Here is a 25,602-nt window from a genome sequence, read left to right as displayed (position 1 = left end):
AATTCATTCGACATTATGAATATACAGAGTAATATGAAATGTATCGAGAGAAATACATCATATTAAATATTAACTATCAAAGTTCTTCCTTAAATTCTGAAATTTCTTAAAAGAAATTAAAAATGAACTACACAGTTCAAACTTTTAAATACAAAGACAACGAACACACAATTTCAAGGCAATCCTCTTTCTTCCCAGAAGTTGCACGAATGATTATCAGAAAACCAACTCATCGAAACGGATTAAGCTTAGCCTTTCGACGAATTTACGTTAATTGGCGATATCATTTAATTACGTCGCGAGCATTATTCCAGCAATCCCTAATCGTAACTCGTCGGCCCGATTAAACGAGGCAACTCGCAATTCACAGAATTATCAGAGAAAAAAGATCGTCCGACCGCGGAAATTGAATTTCACTTTTACCTCAGCAAGATGAAAACTACTTAACCGTCTGCTACGTTAGCTGGATTCTGATTGTAAACTATCCTGTCCTGAATGTTCTCTGTCTCTTTTTCTCGGGAAAGTCAGGGATCGTGGAATCCCATAGGCGCAGTATGGTGCAGCCACAGATATTATTGGAAAAAATATATCGCCTCTATAAAGTCCATGGAAGCCTTTAAGCTGAAAATTGCTTACAGTTGAAAAAAAAGGCTGATTCCGGAAGCGTGATATTTTTTCGGAAGTTGAATCTTGGTCCATAGCAAGAATTCGAAAGCGTCCTCGATATTCTTCGCGAGTATTGGGTTTTCGGATACAAAAACGCGTTTCGTTAATTACGATTATATCTAATTAAACCATCTTCGCAGTCGTGCCGGAATTAGGAACGATAAAGCCAATTAAAAAATTTTAATTTTCACCTGCTGGAAAATGTAATGAAATTCTTCGCGAGTTCGCTACAATTTTTTTTACTATCTCGACCATCCTTCCCTCTCTTTCTCTCTTCGCAAACCCTCTCAGCTGTGTTCCACTTTTCGTTTTCTTTTTCTTTTACTCGGTTTTCGTCACTGAAATGCACTCTGCGCATTCTACTCTAATTAAATTTAATCTTACTCTCTGTGAAACGTTCCCGTTATTCGTGGCCCATGAATTCGCATAACCGTTTCGCGATTTTATCGTTTGTTTCGTTTCCGATGCAACACTGAAACCTCGTTTGTGTAATGAAATATATTCGAAAGAATAGGGGAAATTTGTCATTTTTTTTCAAAATATTATTTAAATTTTTGGTAATTAAACTGATATGATAATAAAAATATGCTTATCAAATGTTTACTACACGTCACGGAACTTTCAAATATTTGGAATTTTCCCCGAAGAATTCACCCTCGAAAATTCCCTCGCCTTCCCGTTCCCACGTTTGTCCACATAATCGACATTCTACTCCACATTTCGGCCATTTCCGCCTACCCTCGGTCCCGCCAAAAGAATCAACAAATTATCGAAGAAACCTCCACTTCGCCACTCCAACCCTCTCGTGGCACGGAGGGAGGAGATCCCCCGACAACAAAGTTCGACAAAAGCGCGCGAGTTTCGCGTCGGTCGCCGAGCAACGGAAGCTCGCAGGGGTTGACGGAAGCGTTGCCGAAGAAAATCATCTGGAACTCGTTTATCACGAGCCGATTAGATCACGTGCCGTTAATGTTCAGCGACCGCAAAAAATACGAAACAGCCTGAATTCCAACTTTTGTACTAGTCCCTTCTGTTCCTGTAGGGCTTGCTCGCATTCTGACATTGAAAACTTGAGGTGAATTCAAGGAAACTCGACATCACCCTCCGAGTGACCTCTCGGGGTGCGGTAGTACGGGGTTACAGAACGTGTAGCACGAACGTGTTCAAAGGATGGTTTATACCCGCGTATCGAGACTCGGTAATAGCTGGCACCGCGTGTCGCGGCGCGAAGACAGCGTCTGCAAAGCGAGTTCCGCGGACGCCTTATAAATTTCTAGCCGCGAGCCGAGCGGACGATAAGTATTTCAGCGTGTACGAGCCAGTCGCCGGCGCCTATTGTTGTCCTGACGATAAGATCTCGCGCGTTAAATCCAAGCCCCGCCAGCCTAGCTAGCTTCCACGAGGACAGTTTGAGTTATGCAGCGTGCTACCGCAACGAGGAAACAGGCGGGCGGCAGCTACTTCGACGAGGGTCGACCGACCGGCAACGACGCGACGCGACGGACAGAATCGTGAACGGGATAGGGAACTAGGGACAAAGGAAGGGAGAGATGGTGGCAATCGAAAGGACATGGGTTGAGGTAGGGTAGCTTGGACGATTTATAGGAAGCAACGGATCACGCGAGTCGAAAAGGCCTGTTAGCTCTGCCCTGGGTTATTCGTGAAATGCGACTCTCTTATCCGATCATTTGTTCGCTTTATATCGATACCGACGTGAAATATGAATATCAGACGCCTGGAAACATCGTCGCGACGCTTATACTCTTTGTAACGTTTGCTGGTGTCTGGGCAAGAATTAACCGTGCGGAGAGTTTCGAATGTTTCGAAGTTTTTAAGCACCCTTTGGGAACGAGTTGTTGCGATTCTTCGGAGAAATATTTCGGTTAGAACGTGTGCACGTTGGGTGTGCTGAAGTTGGTAGCTTGGGACTGTATGGGTACACCTGGATCACACGGTTTTCGATTGTATAGATGGTAGAATGAATTTAGCGCAATTCCAAAGTCGGCTACACGGACACGTAAATTATATCACTGTTGTCTGATGTCAGACTGATGTCATGTCATTCGTGATTAAGAAAGCTCTAACATTCATCGTCATAAAATTGCATAAATTATTCGACCTCAGTACCATTTAATCTCCAACTCTATAATTACATGCCACACCTCTATACTCGCGAGGAATAAAGTTTCTGGTAGAGAAAAGGTACACTGTCGATTAAAGGGTAGTTGAATTATCTTAATATCCCCCATTTATTATCGACCTACAACTCGATACACGTCAAAGATTGCAGTTTTAGCTGAAGCATTTTGCGGTGACTAGAAAATTTCTAACAATGGGAAAGGCTTTAATCTACGAGCAGAACAGGCTTCCTTCGAGACGCGTATCAACGTCGCTTAACGATAGAACTAGCGTTGCATGGCGTGCGTGCGTCTCCCTAATAAATAGTAATTAGCGGCCTGGTAATTAATATAGAGTAGCGCGTGCGAGCACTACATCGCACAAATGTGTTTACAATTTATCCTCACCCTACTTTGCTAACGTTAGTTTATAGAATTTTCTATTTTCTGCTGAATCGTCTAAAATATTCACTTTCAAATCATTCTTAATCGAATCTCTATAGAGTAATGCCAGTTCAAATTCAATAATGCCCATCGCTCGAAGCAATTCCACCATTGTATTAATCAAATTTCCGTCCACTTTGCTAGCAATGGCCAGGCATTAGTAGGAAACTTCCGTCCGGGGCTGGAAGAAAGCAAACATTCGTCGACTTCCACCCATGGGTAAACAACTCGCGGATCGAATTCATTCGTCCAGGAAACAGGGTGGCGCTCACGCATACAGCAATTCCGCAAAGGAACTCGAAACGATTAAGGGGTGCCCTTTGAAACGCTCGGTCGAAGGGTAGGAGTTTGTGGAACACCGGTTGAAATAATACAGTGTGGTACCCGCGGAAGCTAATAACCGCGGTTACGGGATCCAATGATATTTATGTTCGCGGAGAGTAAATGTCGTCGTTGAATCGAGGGATCGCGAGGTGTAACTGTGTACATAATATTTCTCGTTCCTCGTTCGTTTGATCCGTCTTTATTACAACGATTGAATGGAAACATTTTTTTTTTTCGTTTTACGACACTCATTTTAGGGGAAGAAAATTTATTTATTCGACTTATTTTATTTTTGATTTGTTCCTTGAAATTTTTCACTAGACATTTTTTAATGAATTACCGGGAAGGCACCATAAGACAAATTTCAAAATTCAGCAATTTTAGAATCGCGTATTTTCGAAATAAATCTTAGCAAAGAAAGGCTTGATAGATGGAACAGGTTGTAAGAAGCAGCTCGCAGAAGACTGGCTATATCGCTAGGCCAGCAACGTTCCCGAAGGTGCAACAATAATTACTTCTAATTTCGAGTTATGCAAAAATACGTAAAGCTTAAGTACCCTAGATAATAATATTCCTTTCGCTGTAGACACCCCCGGGGTACGGTGAATTTCGCGGCACTGTACGCCCAACCCATAGGTGAGGAGGTAATTTGCGCGCAACGCCGCTGCTAAGTCGGAAAACATGCGAGGCTTGCTTTTCTTCATGGAAAACGAATCGTTCTTACGAGTCTCGCATTTTCATCGAATATTTTACATTACTCGTTTCTAATAAACGTTAACGAATCCCAAACAGCGGCGCAATGAAAACTGTTAAAAACAGAATGATCCGTAATTCGAACAGTCGAATTGTAAAGTAATAAAAGGCTTTTAGCGTTCTTTCATAACGGAGAATACACAAAATTTCCGCAACGTTCACGATCGGAATTTCGAGCGTCGGTGTTAAATACGAGTAGCAGTGTGTACGGTTTGTTGCGTTGATCGCGCAATAAACGCCGCTTAACTCGACCGGTAAAAATGCAATACACACCGTGCAGCCAGCTATACTGGCCGTCAGAAAGTGCTCGTTGACATCCGATACGCGAGCCACCCTCGGTGCAAAAGGATTTCGACATTATTGTCGCGCCGCAACCCAGCCGGGCCAGGGTAAAAAACAGTAAAAATTACACCATGCGTATAATTTGATATACACCGGGTAAAGCTGATTACTCGTCGGCAAGGCTAGACGGGAGAGACGAAAAAATAAAGCGGTGTGACGTGACAGGGTGAGCGTACAAGTGGCGCTGCACCGGTCCGAGGGACGAACCCCGAGCATCGACGGGGGTTGCTTTATTGTCCACGCAAGAATTGTCATTGCTACATACACTATCGGTCAAAAGTTTCGGATCGTTTCATTCATTGTTACATTGTAAAATATATTGTTCAATTAAAATCTATTTTAGAATAGTTAATCTCCGTTCATGCTGAGAATCATTTTTTAATTAACATTTTAATATCTAAAATTGTCATTTCTGGTGACGAATTTTGTTCAATATGAAGTAAAATAAATTCACTAGTATCTTATCGTTATTTAAATGTGATCAAAACACTATAACAATGGCTGAAAGATAGCAATCTCAAATTTTTTACCAACACTATACGTATATATTCCGTGTCCAGTCGGACCGTCAGTTGCTGCCTCATAATGTACGGTATTATCCCGAAAAACACGACGTGTCGCGCGATTTTTCGCCCATCTCCGTTACGCCCCGTCACGTTGTTCACGCTTTATCGACGGACTTAACGCGCCGCGATAATGGCTGGTTTTCAATTCGCGATAGGCCCCGATTATAAAGCACTCTGGCCACACAGGTCGTTTTGTCGAATTCGAAATGAGACTCGTCATTTCATTTTCATTTTTAGAAAATGTAAGATATTAAATAAACGCTATTGATTATTAAATTAAGGTTCTTTTTTGTTACTTGAATCAAGGAAGCCACAAAGTGTATAGAAAATCACGAAGCTATTTTTCATTTTTGATCACTGTTAAAGAAGATAAAAATTGGAACAGGCTAGACAATAATCGTATCGACTTTTCTCGGTAGAGAGGATCGCTTCATTCAATGAAGCTTTCGCGCTCCGTTAAAGCGGTACGGCTTATCGGGAATGCATTACTATAAATTTACGTGTAAACATAGTGAACCATGCACTGGGCAACGATACAGTGAAACGGTGCCCGTAAAATTCCAGTGATCCTACGAAAATACAGAGTCAACCAATCGTTCTGTATCGCTTTGCAGAACGACCGGAAACAATCGTGTTCGGTTAAACGTTCCGTTGTAACGGGGAGAACTCATAATCTTGTATAACACGCTTTGTATCGACGCTGATACTGAAATTTCAGCTAAACGTTTCAAAATAAATTTAATTGTTTATAATTTCGATGAAAAATACATCACTATTACACTAGCGTGTTTTACGCTCTATACTCAATAAGAAATTCAGATTCCACGCGAATGAGGTTCGAGGTAAACTTCAAATTTTTAATTGAAATAACATTCTCAGAGAAAAATAAGGAACAATATACAAGCGGTAGTTAGAAGCCGTGGGAATATACGATTCGTAGACTACAAGGAAGCGTATCAAATAATATTATTAAATTAAACATTATGTTCCGCGAACTGTGCGGAAACACATATCACAATGTTATTAAATTAAACATCGTATAATCTTAATAAATATATACTCCCGCGTTTGGTACTAAATCCAAAAATATTTGCGTCTATACTGGCAAGAGAATAATGTTAAATTAAAGTGATATAATGACCGTATTATCTAGCAAAGTGCTAACGCGTTCACCCCAGCAGATACCGATTGTAACCCTCGGGAAAGAAAACAAAGGGTCGTTCAACCCTCCACATAAATTCCATCGTCATTGAATTCTTTTGATTAGAAACTATTCGTTATAAACGTGCAACGAATATAATAAATTACATCTAAATAGAAAGCATTGTTAATCCTGTTGGAAGTTTGTTGAAAATCTAATAAAGAAAATAGCAAGTCGTATTTCACTCGAACAGTTCGTGCATCGCTAGGCATCGTTACAAAATCCATCAGACGGAATCGAATGGGACAGCTTCAAATAATGCGGTTCAGTTTTCCGACGAGTGTTTAATTTCGCCACTCTCTCTCGCTCCGTGTCCCGGTTATGCGAATGCGAGGCCATGAACGTTGGAAATCTGTTTAAATTAATGGCGAGTAGACCCGGGGATTTTCCGTTAACGCCCCCGTTAATTCATTGTAAATATACTCGGTGTATATTCGTTTCTCTATATTTCTATGTACATACCATTAGTATATTGCCCGGCGACTAAACATCGTTTGTAGCTCTGGTAACAAACGTTCACCCCCGTTCCTGTATATCTTTCTCTGTACGTGTGTGCGTCTGGGTAACTCGTCGTGTATGCCATGTTATATGTGCTCGATTTACATACTGCCGCCGTTCGATTCGCGTTTACCAATGCTATAAACACTTCTACGATAATAGGGACGCGGTATTAACAAGCGCGGTTATCGTCCTCCATTAATCATCGCCGCTGCCTGGAGACGATATTTTCGAGTGTTCGAGCGTGTTACAACGACCTCTCGGACCTGACCAAACCGATCGAGCTGATCGAAGCCCGATCCCTGGCTCGTTTATTCCTCGGGGAATACGCGAATGTAGAAAGGAAGGTGGTAGATAACCGGGAAACTCATGATAAGGAGAATTTCAACAGAAAATGATTGCATATACCTTGAGTAATTATACAGGGTGTTTTAAAAAGTATGGACATAAATTCAAAGGTGAATTCGATACGTTAGAGTAAGAAAAAAAGTTTAAATAAATATTTGCCCCATATGACTTTGTTTTCGAATTACAGCCGTTTTGGTATTGTGCCTGTCGTCTAATTATTTTTATAAAAATTGTTCAAATTGACCACCTTAGGCTTGAATGCAGGCTTGCAAACAACTGATTGAAACAAATTACAAAGACAAGAAGGTAGGACATGAGATGAGATTTCGAAGAAAACAAACAGCAGAGTCACAAGAATTATTAGAAAACAAAAATAGATGTAATTCAAAAACAAAATCATATCCGGCATATGTTTATATAAACTGTTTTCCTTATTTTAAAATCGTGAATCCATCTTTAAAATTATGCCTACATGTTTTGAAACACCTTGTCTAATATTTATGAAGATATGATGGACAAATAATCTATTATCAGCAAATAATTCTTCAAGCATCTATCCTTATCTATTAGAACCATTATTGGAATAATAGAATACGCCAATGAAAAATTAAACAGTAATCGGTTTTAATAAATTCTACCACCCCCTAATACAATTTCCATCAGACCTGGAGAGGCAGAATACTCCGCTTCCTGTGCAGGTCCGCCAGTGATTTTATCTTTCTCAAAGTTTCATAACTGGCGGCTGCATTGGTAATGTATCTTCGGGGATTCAATAAAGGTGGAACGGCTGCGGAAATAATGAGCAACGCCGCCGACGCGTTCACTTCGTCAGCCGTTCCCTAATTAATTCCGAATAATCGCATAGAAGTTTAATCCGATGCGTCAGCGATCGTCATTCGTGAATACATTGGAAGGGTTGTTTATCGCGAAACATTAAGTCGCGTGAATATGTTTCCCGTCAATAACGCAATTGTTATTGTGCTTTTATTGGAAACTACTGCCACTTAGATTTTGTCGACATGCATCGTAGTTTGAAATATGAAATATTAGCAGGTACTTACCCGAATACTTCTCCGTCTGCATCTGATCAGTTGGCACAGCGAAATTCCCTGTGGCGTTTGGCGGGCAACCATTTCGATTTTGCTGCGTACGCAGAGTGTGAGTTGCGTGCAGAGACGGTCCACGCGGTGGCACTTCCGGTGGTGCTGGTTCCGGCGGCGAATCTCTACCCGTGTCTGTAAAGAATTCCATAGAAACCTAAGTCATTTTGCTCAACATCGATCAATTTTTGTATATTGAGGGAAAACTTTGTGAAATCCATTTTAATTTTACGTTTACTTATGATTAATATTTGACATTTTCTTTTTCATACAGTTTTTCATTTTTCTGAAAAGCTCAGCAAATTGCAAAAATTTCATGGATAATGAGGTGGTTAAATTAAAATGGAAAGATTCCCTCATGAAGCAACGTCAATATGAATGAAGGATGCGCCTTCAACAACGCTTATTTCACGAACGAATGATTTATGTATCGGCACAATTATATTAATGTCCATTTTGTCCGATTTACGTCCCCTTATCCGTGCTGGCGTTCACCGATTACCGCCCGGTGGAAATGCGAGCAATTAAGCAGCATTAATAACTAATCATCCCCTAATTACGTTTCACGCATGCTGGCACGAAAAATCTAATTTTACGCGAGACCGTATTTTACCGGACCACGAACGCGAAGGAAAAACGAAATGTTTGATGGAATAAAATGGCTTTGTACTCGTAATATCCTTCTAGTCGGCTTGTAATAAATTTTTGCGCGTTTTTTTCTTATGGAGCCTAGAAATGAATCTAATTTCACCGATTATGAACCTTTATCGTATTCAATCTGTTACCAAAGAAGTCATCTTGTATCAACTGACAATAAGAATAAATATTACTAATGCGGAAGGTTAATCACGTGTTACAGAGTATCGAACTTATTATTCAAACGTGAACATCGAAAGCAACGATAGCCGCATCACGCGAAATGCAAATGCAATAGTGTTTCTTTGTTGCTGATGCAACGTGCGTGTACGTAATGATGGCAGTAATACGTTTTGAATTCGATGTTATCGATTTGCTGTTGTATGAGCTGTTGAAAAGTGTATAAAGAACAGTTGTTACTATATACGCAAATGTACTGTGTTTTTCGAAAGCAGGACGTTTTTTCAAATATAATACACGACGATTTAAATATAAAAATATTAAAATTGAGGGTATCCATGAATGTACTACAGTTTAATATGATAGTAGGATTACAAACGACGTATTGAAATAATAAAATGGACTCGTGGAAGCCGTCGTATATCCTTACAATTATTTTTTCATTATTTCCAGCACCAGAGACGCATTAAAACGATAAAAGCCCAGTTTTGATGGCAGGGTAATTCATACCGAATTTAAAAGGGAGTTATTCTTCATTCAAAAACAAATCAAAATTACAAAATTCAGTAAAATCTATCTGTATACCGTTTACAAATGTATAGAGAGAGAGTGTTCCGAAAATTCAGATAGAATAATTGCATAAAAAGCAATCAAAAAAAATGCGAAAGAATGAAAGCGAACGCGACAATGGAATTTCCACACTGTTTATACAAAAGATTTATTTTTTATTAATATGAATAACTGTAGATGATTTACATTACATTGTGATAGTTGCCTGAGCTAACAAAGTAAATTAATTTTCACTTCCCTGGCCATGTTTAAATATAAACGTTTAATAAGAGATTAAAATCGCAACGGTAATTCTAAAAAATGTTCATTTCCGCCCACGCAGCGCCAGTTCCGACCCTTAGGGCTCCATGTTGCCGGCATTTCGTAATCAAGTTGCTTATAAAGTTATTCAAACTTGTAAGGAACTCTTCTCGACGAATAATTAAAGTTACTTAAATATAAAGGGCACAAAAGAAGGGCTGGCAGGCATGCTACGAGCAACACGAGTCCTGGATGTATTCATGAAAACCCTTCTGTGTTATACGGGCGTATTGTCGAAGAATAAACATTTCGTACAGATTTTTTGGTTAAATCTCACGAAACGAGGATTGAAAAGCTACGATTACTTAATATTTCGTGGCAAAAGTTCATTTTAATCAATGAACGTGTTAATAATAAAAAAATAATAACTCCACAAAACACTTTCACTTAAGCCATCGTTAGGCACACTTACAGCAATGAAAGGTAATAATTACTTTTCGCATTAAGCGCGTAATTTCTTGCTGCTGAAGAGTTACGAGCAGCACAGCTCGTGCTGTAATTGTTAAGGAAAGTCATCGTTACTTTTTTCCTCCCCGGTTTAATTAACAAGCTGTACGCGAATTAATCGTACTTGTCCCGTGCAAATTGCAATTTGTAAGCTTAATCCGTGTATCTTGTAAGAACACGCGAACATAATAGAAACTGCTGGTAATAAGGGACGATGACGCGACAAATCGATGCTATGTTAAACATATATATACAAAATGGAGGGTAATGTATAACCATTATAGGGTTGTATAATGTTGCAGAGCGCATTATTGTAAATCAAGGTTAATTGCGATACGATGATTTATTACACTTTAACGAAATTCTGAACTTGGTTGGAGCAATTTCGATGTTTGATAATGAAATTTTCGTTCCCCACCATGTGGATTAATATTTATTAACTTAACAATTGAAACTGTGGTATTTGTATGCAATTTGAATCGTGTACAAAGATTACGTTACAATGTTTTTGAAAACAAGTTTAATCAAATTCATAATAAAAAAGTAACGATCAAACATGACGGCTATAAACTATAAACACAACTCTTTCAGTCTTTCATTTAAATTTAAACAGTATATGCTAATAAAATGTTACTTACGATTAATTCTACCATGATTTCACGACTGCTCGTATAAATTTCTACGTCTACTGATGCGAACACAACGAAACACCGAAAGACACTAGATCAGTAACCGGCCTGGGATGTTACTCAAACTAACAACGTAAACATTGGGTCGTTCGCGTCGAGCTTTAGAGCGAACACATATCCCCAAAGCACAACAATGATCTATATAGGAATGGTTTAACACGTTTACTGCCGTATAGGTCAATGGTGTTCCGCAATTCATTACATATAACTAATAAATATAACAATTTGTTTTTGTCGTCACCTCAGTAAGGACCAGATTTTGATTCTTATATCTAAATCGTGTTATTTATCAGGTTATGATAACGTCTTGTAACAAATTTGGATATGAATAATATTGTCAGTTTGTAAAATTGTTTATTTTGCTTATTTGGAATGTTATAAATATATCCTAAAACGACCCATGTCAATTAAGGATGAATTATAACAAAAAACACTCTAGGCTGTGGTAGCAAACGTGTTAATAAAATCCCAAGTGAGAGTTCGATAAATGATAAAAACTTTTAGATGGTTTTATAAAATTTACCCTAAACACCAAATTCCATGCAGCGGTGAACGTGTCACCCTAGAGATTCACTAGAGAATTTACATACCTGTGAAGTAAATAGGCCTGGGCAGACCTGCGCGTCAAGGAATGTGCAGAAGAGAAAAGTGCATTAGTGCGAGGAGGTTAGGTAATGCTGTGCGCGAGTGTGTGTTGCGGCAATTGGAACGTGCTATTACGGTTAAGCCGGCTTCGTGAGCGAATAAAAGCGTGAACAACCACGTAGATGGGTGGCAGAAAAGAAGATAAAACAGGTGAATGATGTTGAATGACACGGTGTTTCGCCGCCCTGCTGAACGACAACGATGACCGTAGCCAGAAAGCGTGGCTCGAATTACGAAGAATCGTTCACAGGTAATTAAGACCTTTCAAACTTACTTTTTCCGGGTTGACAGCGTTGAAAACTTTGCTCATTAAAGCGAGCCTCATTTCTCGTCCTTTTTATTGAAATTGTGAACTATATTTCACGATGACTAAAATTCAAACGCAACACTTTCGAATTCGTAACCGACAATGCCAAACACTCGCGGAACTATAATAGGTGGCGCTCGTAGCAGCGAAAGCGCGCGCTAATTTTAATATTGAAAAATCGTTTTCTTTACATCTTTTAAGTGATTTGTTTACGCTATTCAAATTTTTAAACGGGTAAACGCGTTGATAACGTTTAAAGGTTCAGTAATCCATATTATATTTTAACCCATTGACTGATATGAACGCACATATGCGTCTATAGTTTGTTTCTTGTGTATCTTACAAAAGTTATCAATGCATATTACTAATTACACACCATATGTTATCAGATTATAATGATGTGATAAAACAATGGAAAAAATAAGTTGAGAAATGAAATGAAATGAAATAAAAAAGAAAAATGATAAGTGTCATTGACTTAATTCTTATTTCGTACACACAAAACGTTTAAGCCTAGAGTACTCAGCAGGCAAAGGGTTAATAAAAAATAAACTCTGTATATTGTCATAATCCATCTTGATTACGAAACCTTTAATCGTAATTGCGTTTGCGTTAAAATCAGCATGGGGGATCGGTACGAATTACAAACGAGAGGAAGACCTTTCCACTGGAAGCAGAGTCCACGATATTTTCCGTAATAAGCGGCTAATAATAGCTTAATTAAAGCGAACCGTGAAACGCGCAATGCGTTCCTGTCAGCACCACCCGCGTCCAACCCGTATCTTGGACGACTTTACCGTCGAAATGTACATTCGTTGCAGTTATTGAACAATTCGCCGGCATTGTTCGAGCGTTGGGAACACCTGTAACGCTCAATTACAAAGTCGATATGCCGCGTCGTCGACGGGAGAGAGAAAAATCTCTGCATGGTGCAGATTTCCTCGCGAATCTGCGAATGAGTTATTCCCGGGCGTTTATTTGCCAGCGACGCGAACAGATCCGGCGTTTCGTTTCCTTCGATTTCCTTTCGTGAAAATCGAAGTGAGAACGTAGCGCGAACGTGCTTGCGATGAATTGACAGATGCTTCAACGAGCCGTTCGTTCTTGAAAAACGTTCCTCTCCTTCAATCCGTTGCGATTTAATGATATTTCAGAATCGTCGCGCTGTACAATCTCTGTTGATCATCATAAACGGTTCAAAATATAAATTCCAACAACTCTTCTATTAAACAAATAATTAGATAAATGTATACAAAAAAAGAATCAAACTCACCCTGCATATCCAAGAAATCGTATCGTGATTGATAATAACCCGTTTGGAGATCGATAAAGAGCCAAAAATTAAACGAAATCGAAACAAAGAAATCTCTCTCATTCGATTTTGTAATAATCTATAGAGTTTAAATTTCGTGTTTTTGGGGAATGATGCATAGGTCACGCGTTATTGGTACACCGTAGGTAACAGTATTGACACGTTGTCACGTATCGAGGACAGTGTTTCATCGCACGTTATAATTGTTTGTCAGTCGATCTTTTATTTCGTTCTTGGTGACACGTTCGATACAATATAATGTGACAATCGGAGCGGGCTGCAATTCGTTCGCCGCATTCGAGTTAAATCGGTGGATGACGGTTCGGGCGACGTCATTGGACGCGATTCAAATCGCATTGTGATCTCTGATTGATTAACCTTTATAAAGTAACGTGCGTTAAATCGAAATTAATTTTCCTTCCTGGCATTGTCTCGATTGAAGTGTACAACGCAACCAAAATTACCAAAGCTTGTAAATAAATCATCATCGCGATAACATATAAAAAATTTATTAAATTTTTTTGTTAATGATAGAATTATCTTGGCCGATGAAAGTGAGGAGAGAAATATCTCTAATTACTGTTACCATCAATTTAATTTTTAAATAAAATTCAAACGAAATTCACGTGGTATGAAATTTCACTCATGACAGCTTTTAAAGGTTAAAACGTGATTAACATAGGGTGAAATTTAATCGGTGGATGACCTTTAATGGTTAAATATATGGATATTATTATTTAAAATAAAATTTATCAGAATACGTAGTTCTTTCTGAAGTATAATTAAAATATCAACCCTTAAGGGTGAAACTTTGTTGCTATCTCAAACTGAAGATCGCCAGGGCGTAATAGGTTATTTATTTACGAGCTTCCAAGGACCAATAGGACATTGATAAAGTGGAAGTTTAGCGAATCGCGGCTAACCAATCGCAGATCAGCCAGACAAAGGGGTGAAACGGGTTATCCCTCATCCGTGGGCCGGTGCCGGATAGAGTTAGTCAGACATTGCAAGGGTGTGCAAGGTGGCCGACAGTGACTTGATGCGGTTAGCGATTCGCGCTGCTAACTCGATTTGATGGTCTAATGCCTCCGTCATGTCCGACGCTACGTATTCATGTAAATACGAATTATTTCCTAGGGTACAACCGTCGTCTCTGTGGTCGTTACGTTCGTTGACCACTCGAGTACCGCTCCAGATATTCACCTTTCGACTGCATAGTAGAAATTTATTTATAAATTTCACGGTGACATTTCTTAATGTTCATGACATCTGTACAAAATTGTACGCAGATTACGTTAATTTTCTCATTGCACACTGGTTGGGTTTAAAAATAATATTTTAAATTTAAAAAAGTCTGAAGTGAATTCGTATCGATGTTCCTACGTTATAGTAATCATTGCTTATCATTATTATTGGAGTTTCAAAAATGGAATCTCGTTAAGGTATCCCGTTTCTGATAGGAACATCCGATAAAGTTCCGGCTGTTAAGGTTTTCGTAGTCGAACAGGGGATTCTCTATTTGCTTTTGCCGAAACGTATAACGATTAAGCTCGATATTAGGTTACCGCATGATCGTAGATTTTCGGTCTGGAACGAAGCGGAAGAAGTGCAACGGTAACGATAATGGCGAACACGGACTATTGGCATAGTTTTCAAGTGGTGCTTAAAATTATTCCTATTTCGAGTAACCTGGCTGTGGTCCAGGCTGCCTGGTACCTTCTAGATAACGTTCATGATTAAAAAAATCAAAAAACCATACATATATTTATATTTGGCACATTATTTATTTTATTCGCGACCGATACTTTCGCGCTCTCTGTTGAGCTTATTCCTTTCGTATTTTTTTTTTTTTGGTTTCAAATTTTTTTCAGTTTAATTCGTATGCTTTTCCAGTGATCTGGATAATATTTCACATTAAATTGTACCGGTTTCAAAGATGCGGCTGTTGCCTGCATTATTTGCAATTTAAATAATCCGACAGATCGGTGATTAATCGTCCGGTTCGACAACATTTTTCCCAGTCAGATAAGCTAATATCGGGAAAGTTCGAATTTTCATTGGCCGCGGTTGGCGCACTTAAATTTTCTAGGCCAATCGCGCTAATCGATACCATATTTGTTGGCTCGCGGCTTCGTTTCAGGAAATTAAATTCTCCGAACCAGGACCGTGACGCACGTGTTCTTTGATTCATCGTCTTAATTATTTTCCCTCGTTTCGTCTCGCACCGCGATATAACGGGCAACAAAAGCAAAGTTAAACGACGATCAAATTTTATTTTGCAATTCAATTTTATGCATCTATAAAATCGTGAATCGCAAGATCACCTGTGTTTAACACAGAGTTGAGAATGTTTGCATCGAGAAGCAACGGTACTGAATCCCAAACGGCTGCCAATTCAATAACGCGGTTTTCAACTGCCCTATATTAGACAATACGTATCTAATGTAATATCAATCGTCTTTCTGACGGTGGCGAGCACGGGGTTAACGTGGGTAAGCCCTGACCGTTGGGAACCATTTGCTAATAGATGCCACGAGATGCCTCCATTAGACCGCAGGGACATTCCAGCAGGCAATATAGCTTCGAAGATTCAGGACTTGAATTACGGCTAGCAGGATGATGCTATTTGGCTATCAAATATTCTTACATCCATATCCGACCCTTTACGATATCCACTCATGGTGGTATCTTGAAACTGTACCCAGACAAATAAAAAGAAATCGAGGATATATAGGCAACAAAAAGTGGCCTATACTACTTAAATTTCTGTAACACTTCAATTTGTCTCCATTTCAATCTCATTTCCAAATCAGGCATTTCAGTAGAACAATGCTATTTCGCGATCCATTTATGTATCCAGAAATTGAATCTGGAAAAAACTAGGACTGTGTAGGCACCGCGACATAAACACAGTTGCTTTCGAAACGAGCGGTTTTTACGGTCTCCCTTCGGTCGCGTCCGTATACCCGATCGACATGTTAAATTAATTTTACGATTTCTCATTTCACGGTCCGAGAATGAGTTTAACCGCGTTTCAGTAGCGTATCAGGTTAGGATGATAGCTGTGTAACCGGAGGCGACGAACGCATCGAAAGATACATACACGCGTAAAGACGTACGCCGGTCTCGTCGTCGCTCACGCGTTACTGATACGTCAACATCGAGAAGTTCGACGATCGGCTTTAACGTCGTCCTGGCAAACCGATGCAGCCCGAGGGCAAGATACGACTACGTATTCGTCTTCAGAGCATCCTGCAGCTATGTACGACCTTATGTACACGTCCTGTGGAACGGTACATAGACGGGCTGGGTCGGGATCTTAATCCGCGTCGCTAATTTCCACGGAATGTACGCGTAATGCGATCACACTTCGGCAGGCAGAGGCAATGGCACACGGAGCGGCAAATTCCCGGACGAACCGATCTACGGAGGCGTGGCAGACGAGCAGCCTGGTCTCGATCTTTGCCCTCCTGGTCCTCTTACACCGCATCCTGGACCTCCCACGCCCCCCTGTTCTTCCTTGCTTCCGCGATATCGGCCGACGACGACTAATTGGCGAGCCGGCTACCAGCGTCAGCGAAACACCAGGCTAAACGAGATCCCGGGGAAATTTCGTTTAAAAGTTTGGCAACCGGGACGTCGACATCGACGTGGACGTCAAGCACGCCGTTGCCAGCGAGAGAGCCGGGCAACTCTAGAAGCCGCAAAGCTACTTTCTCATCTCCGTGGTAACGCTAAAACTGCGTTACGCGGCTCGCCGAGGAAGCTGGCGAACGTCGCCCGTGACCAGACCAGCCCAGTCCTAAATACCCTCGGCATTCCAAAACAATATACCCAGGCTACCAGCTAACTTCCACCGTTGACCTACGTTCTAACTAGCCCGGCCTCGTAACTGCTAACTCGGTTACACCCTCAGGCTCTCCCTCTCTCAGCTCCTCTTTACCAGCACTCTGTCCTCTTTACCCTTGTCTTTCTCACCGGTATGCATTCTCTTTCAACCTCCTTGTTTGTACTCGACACAGCAGCCTCTTTCCGACAATCTCTGGTGAGAGTAACGCGGTGGCGGCTGGGTCGTCGTCGTTGTCGTTACCAACTCTGTTACCGGTTACATCGACGCTGGATTCAACAACAATGAGCTTAACTCTCAAAACTAAGAGAGAGAGAGAGAGAGAAAGTCCCTTGGTTATTTAACAAGCCAACGCATAAGGCAGTTTGTCGATTACGAGGCTGTTAGCCGTCTGAAGCGTTTGCCTTTGCTCAAGATCCCTCGCCCACGGCCGTTTCACCAAGCATCGCAATTACCGACGCTCCTGAAACGCGCAACGTCGTAAGATCGAGGCGAGTAGAATGGGAACTTGAACGTAATTGTCACGTAACGCGGTAAATATTGGACCGTGATTTAACGACGCGACGTTGCGTGGAATCGTTTGATACCCCGTTTCATCGAATTTTATTATGTACATACACACGGTTCGCGTTCGCGGGCGGTGAAAAGCGTCAGGATACGTACATATACATATCAAAGAGTAGCTATCGGAACAATGCCTGGACGGAATCGAAGTCTTCCGCTTGTGTATCGGCTAGGTGACTATTAATATTAAGCTTTTAACGAGGAACACGTTTACGCGAAAGCTGATTTAACTCCGGCCAGGAGCTCGATACCAGCCGGTAATCCTGTTACGCCGGTAATCGCATTTGAGCCACGGATCGTTAACTTATCGCTGCGCGGGAAAATTTTACGTTCTGATTTCCGGCAGCCGGCGAGGGTGCTCACACCGGAAATCGATGAATACACATATATATCCCACTGATCTCGTTGTTCGCGAAAGTTGCGAGGGCAAAAAATGATTCGACGAGACGAGGTGTGCGGGCGATGAACGAAATAATACGATGAGCGATGGAAAGATGAAACAACGGCGCGAAAAATGTTAAGCCAAAGAGGGAGGGAGGAAAAATAATGAATTCGTTGACTTACCGTTGGTGAGATGCATACGAGCGTGCTCGTCAGGGAAGACGGTTTCCGAACGGTCGCTCGCGGTTGAGCTACTGCTCAAAGCGCTCGTATGACCTCTTCGGGTACGTCGCCCTAAGGTCCCGCCGCCGGTGTTCGTCTTTTTCGACGGCGCCGCATAAACCGTTTCACCTGCGATGTATCAGAATCGTTGGAATATTTTTGGGTACATTAGAATATCTTCGTCGAACGTGAGAAAAATTTCAGACAGTCAAAGCGAGCGAAATCTAAAGCCGCTGATTCCTGGAGAACATAAATTTTCAACGACCGTACGTTTGTTCCGGAGAATTCTTCGCGGAATGGTAAGTCAAAGTCGAGGATTAGATTTAAAGCGGGTGGAGCTTCAGTTTCGAGAGAGACTTAGGTAAATGATAATTATTCGACTTGATAGAATTTATCAAACGCAATATAAAAAATGATATTACAGTCTTCGATTGAAATATTTCCCTTGAAAAATTATTCTGTACCGTGTACAATCGCACATTTATGCTCTCTAAAATATTAACCATTGTGGATACAGTATACGATTAATATTTACTAGATTCAGCGACACGGTAACGCGAATGTTATTTCAAATTTCACGGTTTTTCTTGCATTAATCGGGACAACCGGGTTGACTCGCATTACCTGGACTTGATTTCGAACACTTACTAGTATTTCGTGCAAGAGCGAGCACAAAATTCTCTGGTGACACTAATTAACTACGTACCGTTGCCGTTACGGGATCTCTCGGATGATATACTTCCATTGTAATGATGCCGGCGGGAGTTTGTGCTCTCCAGGGGAAACGGAGACGCCTGTCGATGATTTGGCGTCAAGGTTGGAGGTGGCGTCGGAAATGGCGTCGTTGGATTATCGGTGGTCGCTGCACCCTCCGTATCCGAACCTGTACGGTACGATCGGTCGCCAACGCCTGTGGGCATTAATTTCATCAAATTAGAAACCTCGTGTAACATTACAGAAACAATATTAAAAATTTTTTTTTCTGAATATGACAGTCACAGTAAAAAACTTTCACTCTCAGTTATTTTAAACTATTTTATCCTCTATCGTAATAGAGTACAATAATAGGAGCTGTAGAAAAAATTTACATTTGTTTCATGTCATAAATTACTTTTATTCGTAACCTATATATTTTTCACTTTTTTTTTCCTGCAAAATTCGATATACGATCACGCTGACAAAATTTCACCGTTTATTGATGTACTGACATGATTCATATTTCAATAAATGAAAATATTGCTTTACATCAGATATATGTCACCTTTTTGTTTTACCTCGGAAAGAGTAAAAATATATTTTGAACGATCAATATCACAGTGGCTGTCATATCGATTTCAAAAACAGATTAGAATATTTTATAACTCAAATAAAGTATCGTAACAACAGTTTTGGGAGAAAGATCGATGAGAACGTTGCGAATAAATTCGGGATGATCTATGCCAACCTGATGACTCCTGATTTCATCAGTTCGTATTTCGAAAGCGTATCGAGACCGAGTCATCCGACGCATCGTTCACCGATGCAACGCGACGTCGAACACAGGGAAGTTGCATGTACACACGCATGCATCACGCGTACTTTCGGTGCCATCACGAGAGTGGTATGCTCTCACGAGACAACCATCGTTTCGTTTTACTGCTCTCCAAACTGGTGCGCTACTTAATCCCTCGTGGAAGCCTTCTGCTATCCTCGTCAGACATTCTTTCACAGCTTCCATCGGGATACGACAGCACTTTGACTCGCGTCGCTACTCTGACCCGCATTTGCTTAAGTTGTCTGTCGCGCAGCTAAACTTTTCGACCCACCAAAGTACAGGCATTCCAACTCCGTGTACACGCTTCTCGACCCTTGATAGCGACACGTAAAAACCACTACTTGGTAGACGAGAAATACTTGGTCGTCTCGTTTTCTAACCGTGACACGGATTCGTGATACTTGAACCAGTAAGAATACCTCGATCACTGTTTACGTCCACTTTACACCGACAAAATTCTAGATTTTTCTGTCATTCGTTTAAGCAAAATTAAACACGTCGAATCTTATCAGCCTTTGAATTCACTTGCAAATATCGTAGCAGATACAGTGATTTCGATCGCGTTATGGAATGGTTGCTCGTTCGACGCCCGTCACCGTCACAGACCGTCACCGTCATCCTGTTTACACGGGCACATCCTGTTCGCAACGGGTTACCGATTGGTTGTGACGATTGGCCGTTCTCGGCACACGTCACGCCAGAAACGGTTCGTCACGTCGGAATATTCTTGTTGACGATGCTTGACGGTCCGTGACGCGGCATGACATCGCGCACGACTCGACGCTGATTCACGGATACCTTGGTGCACGTCTGTCCACAATTTCGTCTACGATTCAACGGTTGTCGTTTTATTTTTATAGGGAATAACCAAAAATTTTACTGGCGTAATCCTTTCACGGGTTGCGAATTAAAAATTATTTGTTAAAAATTAAGATGTACGCAAATGGTAACATTAAAATCGTTTGATCAAGGGGGTGTAAAGGATAGGAAGAGCAATACAGAAGAGCATATTGGGTCTTGGCTGGATCAGAAAGGAAAGTTAGTGGACGTTTCGACAACACAGCTGCCATTTATCAGAGTATAAACAGGCAAGAGATTACATATATAGAATCTACATTTAAAAAGATCAGAACTTTTGGTGTTTGAAATTGTTCTCTTATCTTAAAAGTAAAAGAAATTTAGAACACCGGTTTGCTGTTTCATTTCAGAAACAGTAGACTGTAAACTTTTCAATTTTTCTAAAAAAAGTGCTCGTTCATGGTAATCTGACAAGATGACTGGATGAAACAGCAACGATCACAGTATTCGTCCTGTTAATTGGCAGATAATTGCCCGATGGGAGAACGCGCGATCTAATTCACTATTAAACTTCGTACCGCCGCGAAGGACAAAAGGGTAGCAGGATGGTGGGAAAAGATAGGGGTACGGGCAGGGGGTTTAGTATGGAAGAGACGAGGGGATTGAATCTTGTCTGTAATTAATGAGGAAAGTTTTACAAATAGCCGAAGGCATAGTCACTAAACGCCTTAGCGAGACCGTGAATTCCATCCGCAAGCAAAATATCTCACGAAAGTTAGTTTTTAATTGATAATTATCCTTCCCGGTGTAAACGGTAATCAGCGTTCCATTTTATTTCAATGTACTCTAAATTACTTGTCCTGTTCGCTCGTGAAAGTAAATGATAAAAGAGATAAATGAATTAAAGATCGAGCCCCCTATATCATTTGCTCGGCTGATAATTATTTATTAATTCTTTTCACCGAACAGATAATATCTGATGTTACTCAAAGAACCAGTTCCTTCCCTGACAATTTTAATGCATAGAAATATCCACTTCTGATTGCTGCTTTCTCAAGTGATCGCGTTCCCGTCGGTGAACACTATCGCGATAACAAAACGCTTTGGCCCGTAACATCAAAGGTCGAAAAAGATTCAGCGAAGAAGAGAACGGTGGATGGTGGTGCATGATATAAAGAGAGATAGAAGAGCAAGATGGGCAGGCTGATAGTCGAGACGTCTGAGAGAGCGAGTAGCCGAGGGACGGGCCAGCGTCGCTGATATTGCTCGCATTAAACTTTCATATTCAATCTTGCCACCCACCGTTTGGCTCTTTCCCTCGTCCCTGGCTGAACCGGAAGGTCGTGCAGTCGAGAGCAAGCTCGGCCCGGCATCAACCCCACATGTAATTGTGTTATGCCCTCTTCTCTCCCTTCTAACTCTCCCTTCGCTTGCTTCCCCTTGCTTTCCTCTCTTCTTCGACCGACCACCGCCTGGCAAACTTCCTTCACGACCTTTCTTACTCTCTGCTCCCGCAATTTTGCGCCGTCTTTTCTATGGATTGGATTTTCTAATTCGCGACGCCCGTTGCTGCGGGCTTTATGGAACGCTGTCAGCTCTTTAATACATACGTATATCCGAGAAACGTATCAGAAATGTATGTTATTGCAACAGCTTCACGGACACCGGGGAATGTATCTTTTATTGGAACTCGACATGGTTTGTAATTAAGGGGGTGAGATGAAGGTAAAAGTAAAATAATTTGGAAAAAATAAAGACTGATCCTTCGTTTAATTATAGTTTTTAACGAGCGTAGGAAGTTCAACGTGGCAGGGACAAACTGCAGGACTATTTGGCAAAGCGTTACAGCCCAGTTGCCGTTTTACCCCTTCACCTTTCTGTTAACGGTTATTCTTTGTTCCACAGTGTCACCTGTCGCGTATTGTCGGCTCGATCGTGTAACGTTGACGTTCGACGTCCCATTCCGTCAGCCAATAAAATCGATAGTCCAGCAGCCTCCGCGTCGGTCACACTTCCGGTTGAAAAACTAAATCGGCCCGGCTGGAGGGCACCGGTAGAAAAATAATAGTGTTCCATCCGGTATTCGCTGGCACAGCCTGGCCGTAGAATCAGTTTTGATTCGATGCCGTCCGGCGCGCGGTTTATTGTGCGCTCCGTTGTTGATTGGAAATATTGGCTCGTTGTTTACCTTGAAATCCCAACGCGAGGATCTCAGAACAATGTCCTCCACGGCTGGCACGTGCAACAAACTCCGAATGTTTGCGTTTTATTCCGTTTTCAGCGATCTTTGCCAGCGCGAGCATCGGAATCCGTTAGTTACAACGCTCGTATTTGCGTAGACTCTCTATTCGTTGATTAAAATAAATAACGTGCAACGAATCGATCATATAGGACACTTCGATTTATCATCATATTTCGAGAAGTCCAAATGACTCCTCCCTCTTGTCCCGTCCACGAAGGGTCGATGGTGATGCGAGCCTGATGAAAAACGAGCCAACCATTTTTCTTCGATTTCGTCTTCGATGGGACATAATCCTCTGCTGGAAACGATTAGGGTTGCTCCCTGTATCCTCTGATTTTATTGCTTGGTTAAGTATTTATTGCTCTTGACGTGAAAAGAAATGAGTTCAGATTGATATTTAATTCACCTCGATAGGCATCAGAAAATTTGTCGCTTTGCTAGAGTTAATAACGTTGCATGATGTTTGATATATTTCTTCGAACACAGCGTGTATTCGGCTATTAAACTGTGTCACGTGTCTGGAGAACTGTTGCATTTATATCGCGGTTACCGGGCGAAATTCCCGGGTAAAATTGATGCGGCCACGCAGGAAGTTGTTGGTCCTACGAGCGAAGAGAATTAACGGGCTTGCGAGGGGCCCTGGGCGGCGAACTTTTCCGCAAGCTCGCTCGCCCGTGGAAGGCAACCGTAGCTGGTCCAAGGTGTATTCGATGACCGAGCGAGCACAGCGGAGTACGCTGTCATGGCAACGATCCCCTACAAACAAAATCCACCCCCCAAGAGCACGGGGGTTTGCGCCACCCGCCACGGAAGGAATTCCCGTCGAGCCGAAGAAACCCGCTCGTACCCGGTCAAAGACACGAACTGCTGCGAATTCCGCTTCCGGCCACCGCGCATAGGATCAATCCTGTCTCTCGTCTAGTTTCTCGAAGCTCCAGTTACAATGTTGACCCACCTTTCGACACTGGACACTTTGATTTCTACAAAATTTCTTCGGTTTCAAAGTTTCAACGTTTCTGATGATTTTTATATCAAATTACCGATTTGTAATCTTTTTATTGATGCACAGAATGATTAATCATTAGTGTAATAAATTGCACGCGTTGCATTATGCAAATTTTTTTCCGAACATGGGAAACATTTTATCCTAGGATTAGATAAAAAAGTATGCTTAATCAGCTCGCAATTTGTGAAGCCAGCGATGCTCGATAAACCTCCTTTAATTAGTTGCGAATAGTGTTACGTCCGAGGAGAAACCCATCGATCGTGAAATTCGACGATTAATTTGGAGGGCTAGTAATTTTATGCGTTTCGGCTAACGAACGCAGGCCATTCGACGAGGGTCGTGATGAAATATGACTATCAGAAGATAGATTGGGGTTACGGCAAATTGCACGTGCCTCGAAAACTCTCTCGCTTGCTCGTACATACACGAATCTCGATATAATTTAATAATAAAGAGTAACCAATGAAACGAGCTAGGAACCGTTGAAAGAAACTATCCAAAGCACTTTTCATGAATTGCACCGGTAATATCGTGATCGTAAAAAAAAAAAAAAACTTATTTACTGCTGGTGAGATCCTAAACTGATCGTTGCGAATCCTCCTACCTTCTTCCATGACAAATATGAATTCACGAAATTTGAATACCGTTCGGGGCTACGTTCCTCCCTCTCGACGTTGGCTAAATCAATATGAAGCTTTTACCCCTCGAGACAGGGGAGTCATTGGGTGTACGACGCGTCCACGAGAAAGGGCTCATCGGGAAGTTGCGTATCGAAATTTAATATAGAGATGGTACGGGTAAGATTCGTCGCGAGATGCTGGCCGAATTGAACGACGTAAAAGATCGAACGGGAATCTGTGAAAACGAAATCGACGGACGGAAGGAATTACCTTTCATTTTTCTACGAACGGTTGCAATTCGTTTTACAGCCTCGGTCCATTGAGGTTCAAACAACGTTTCAGCCTGGAAGCTGGCCGAATAAATACGGCAAAGTATACAACACAGCAGAGAGTAAATACAAATCGATTTTTTTACTCCATCAAGTATCGATTCACTCGAGTGGTATAAAAGTTCGATCGCATTTCTATGTTTTGTAGAGAAAAAATAGCGATGGACGCTGTTGCGATCCTTCTTTTTCGTATCACGGGATCTTTTTATTCAATTCTGTATAGAGGATGGAAGGAAAATAAGCGACGAAAGTTAGTAAGAGAAAGTAGAATATGGTATCACAGATTGTCCATTGATTTTTTTCTATCGTTCTTGTGTATCAACTCCATGTGATATCAAATTATTTGTAATCACTTATTCGATCCTTTTATGCATTGAAAATTTTCAAACCACACAATTGTCTGGGTACTCGAAACATTTATATTCAATTGATCTTGCAGAAAAAAGAATTTCTTTTATTCTTTTTTCTTTCGATTCGATCGTAATCGGCCTGTAGGGGAACAGGAAGCTTCACTTTACGCGCGACGATAGAGGAGAAAGGACTCGCGGCGGGTTATCGCGACAGGATAAAGGGTCCGGGGTAAAATACGCGTAAGAGCTTGTTGCTAGCGAGCA

General features: G+C 41.2%; 1 protein-coding gene across 1 annotated transcript in view; it reads right to left on the bottom strand.

Annotated features, from left to right (window-relative positions):
* LOC114873280 (teneurin-a) overlaps positions 1-25,602 on the bottom strand; it is a 447,603-nt gene that overhangs the window by 247,652 nt on the left and 174,349 nt on the right. The window contains 3 exon segments of the mRNA XM_029181455.2: positions 8,321-8,494; positions 18,421-18,588; positions 19,166-19,369. Coding sequence (XP_029037288.2) covers positions 8,321-8,494; positions 18,421-18,588; positions 19,166-19,369 — 546 coding nt within the window.

This window comes from Osmia bicornis, chromosome 4 (assembly GCF_907164935.1).
Source record: "Osmia bicornis bicornis chromosome 4, iOsmBic2.1, whole genome shotgun sequence".
Taxonomy (NCBI): Eukaryota; Metazoa; Arthropoda; class Insecta; order Hymenoptera; family Megachilidae; genus Osmia; species Osmia bicornis.
This window is presented reverse-complemented; position numbering and strand designations above follow the sequence as displayed.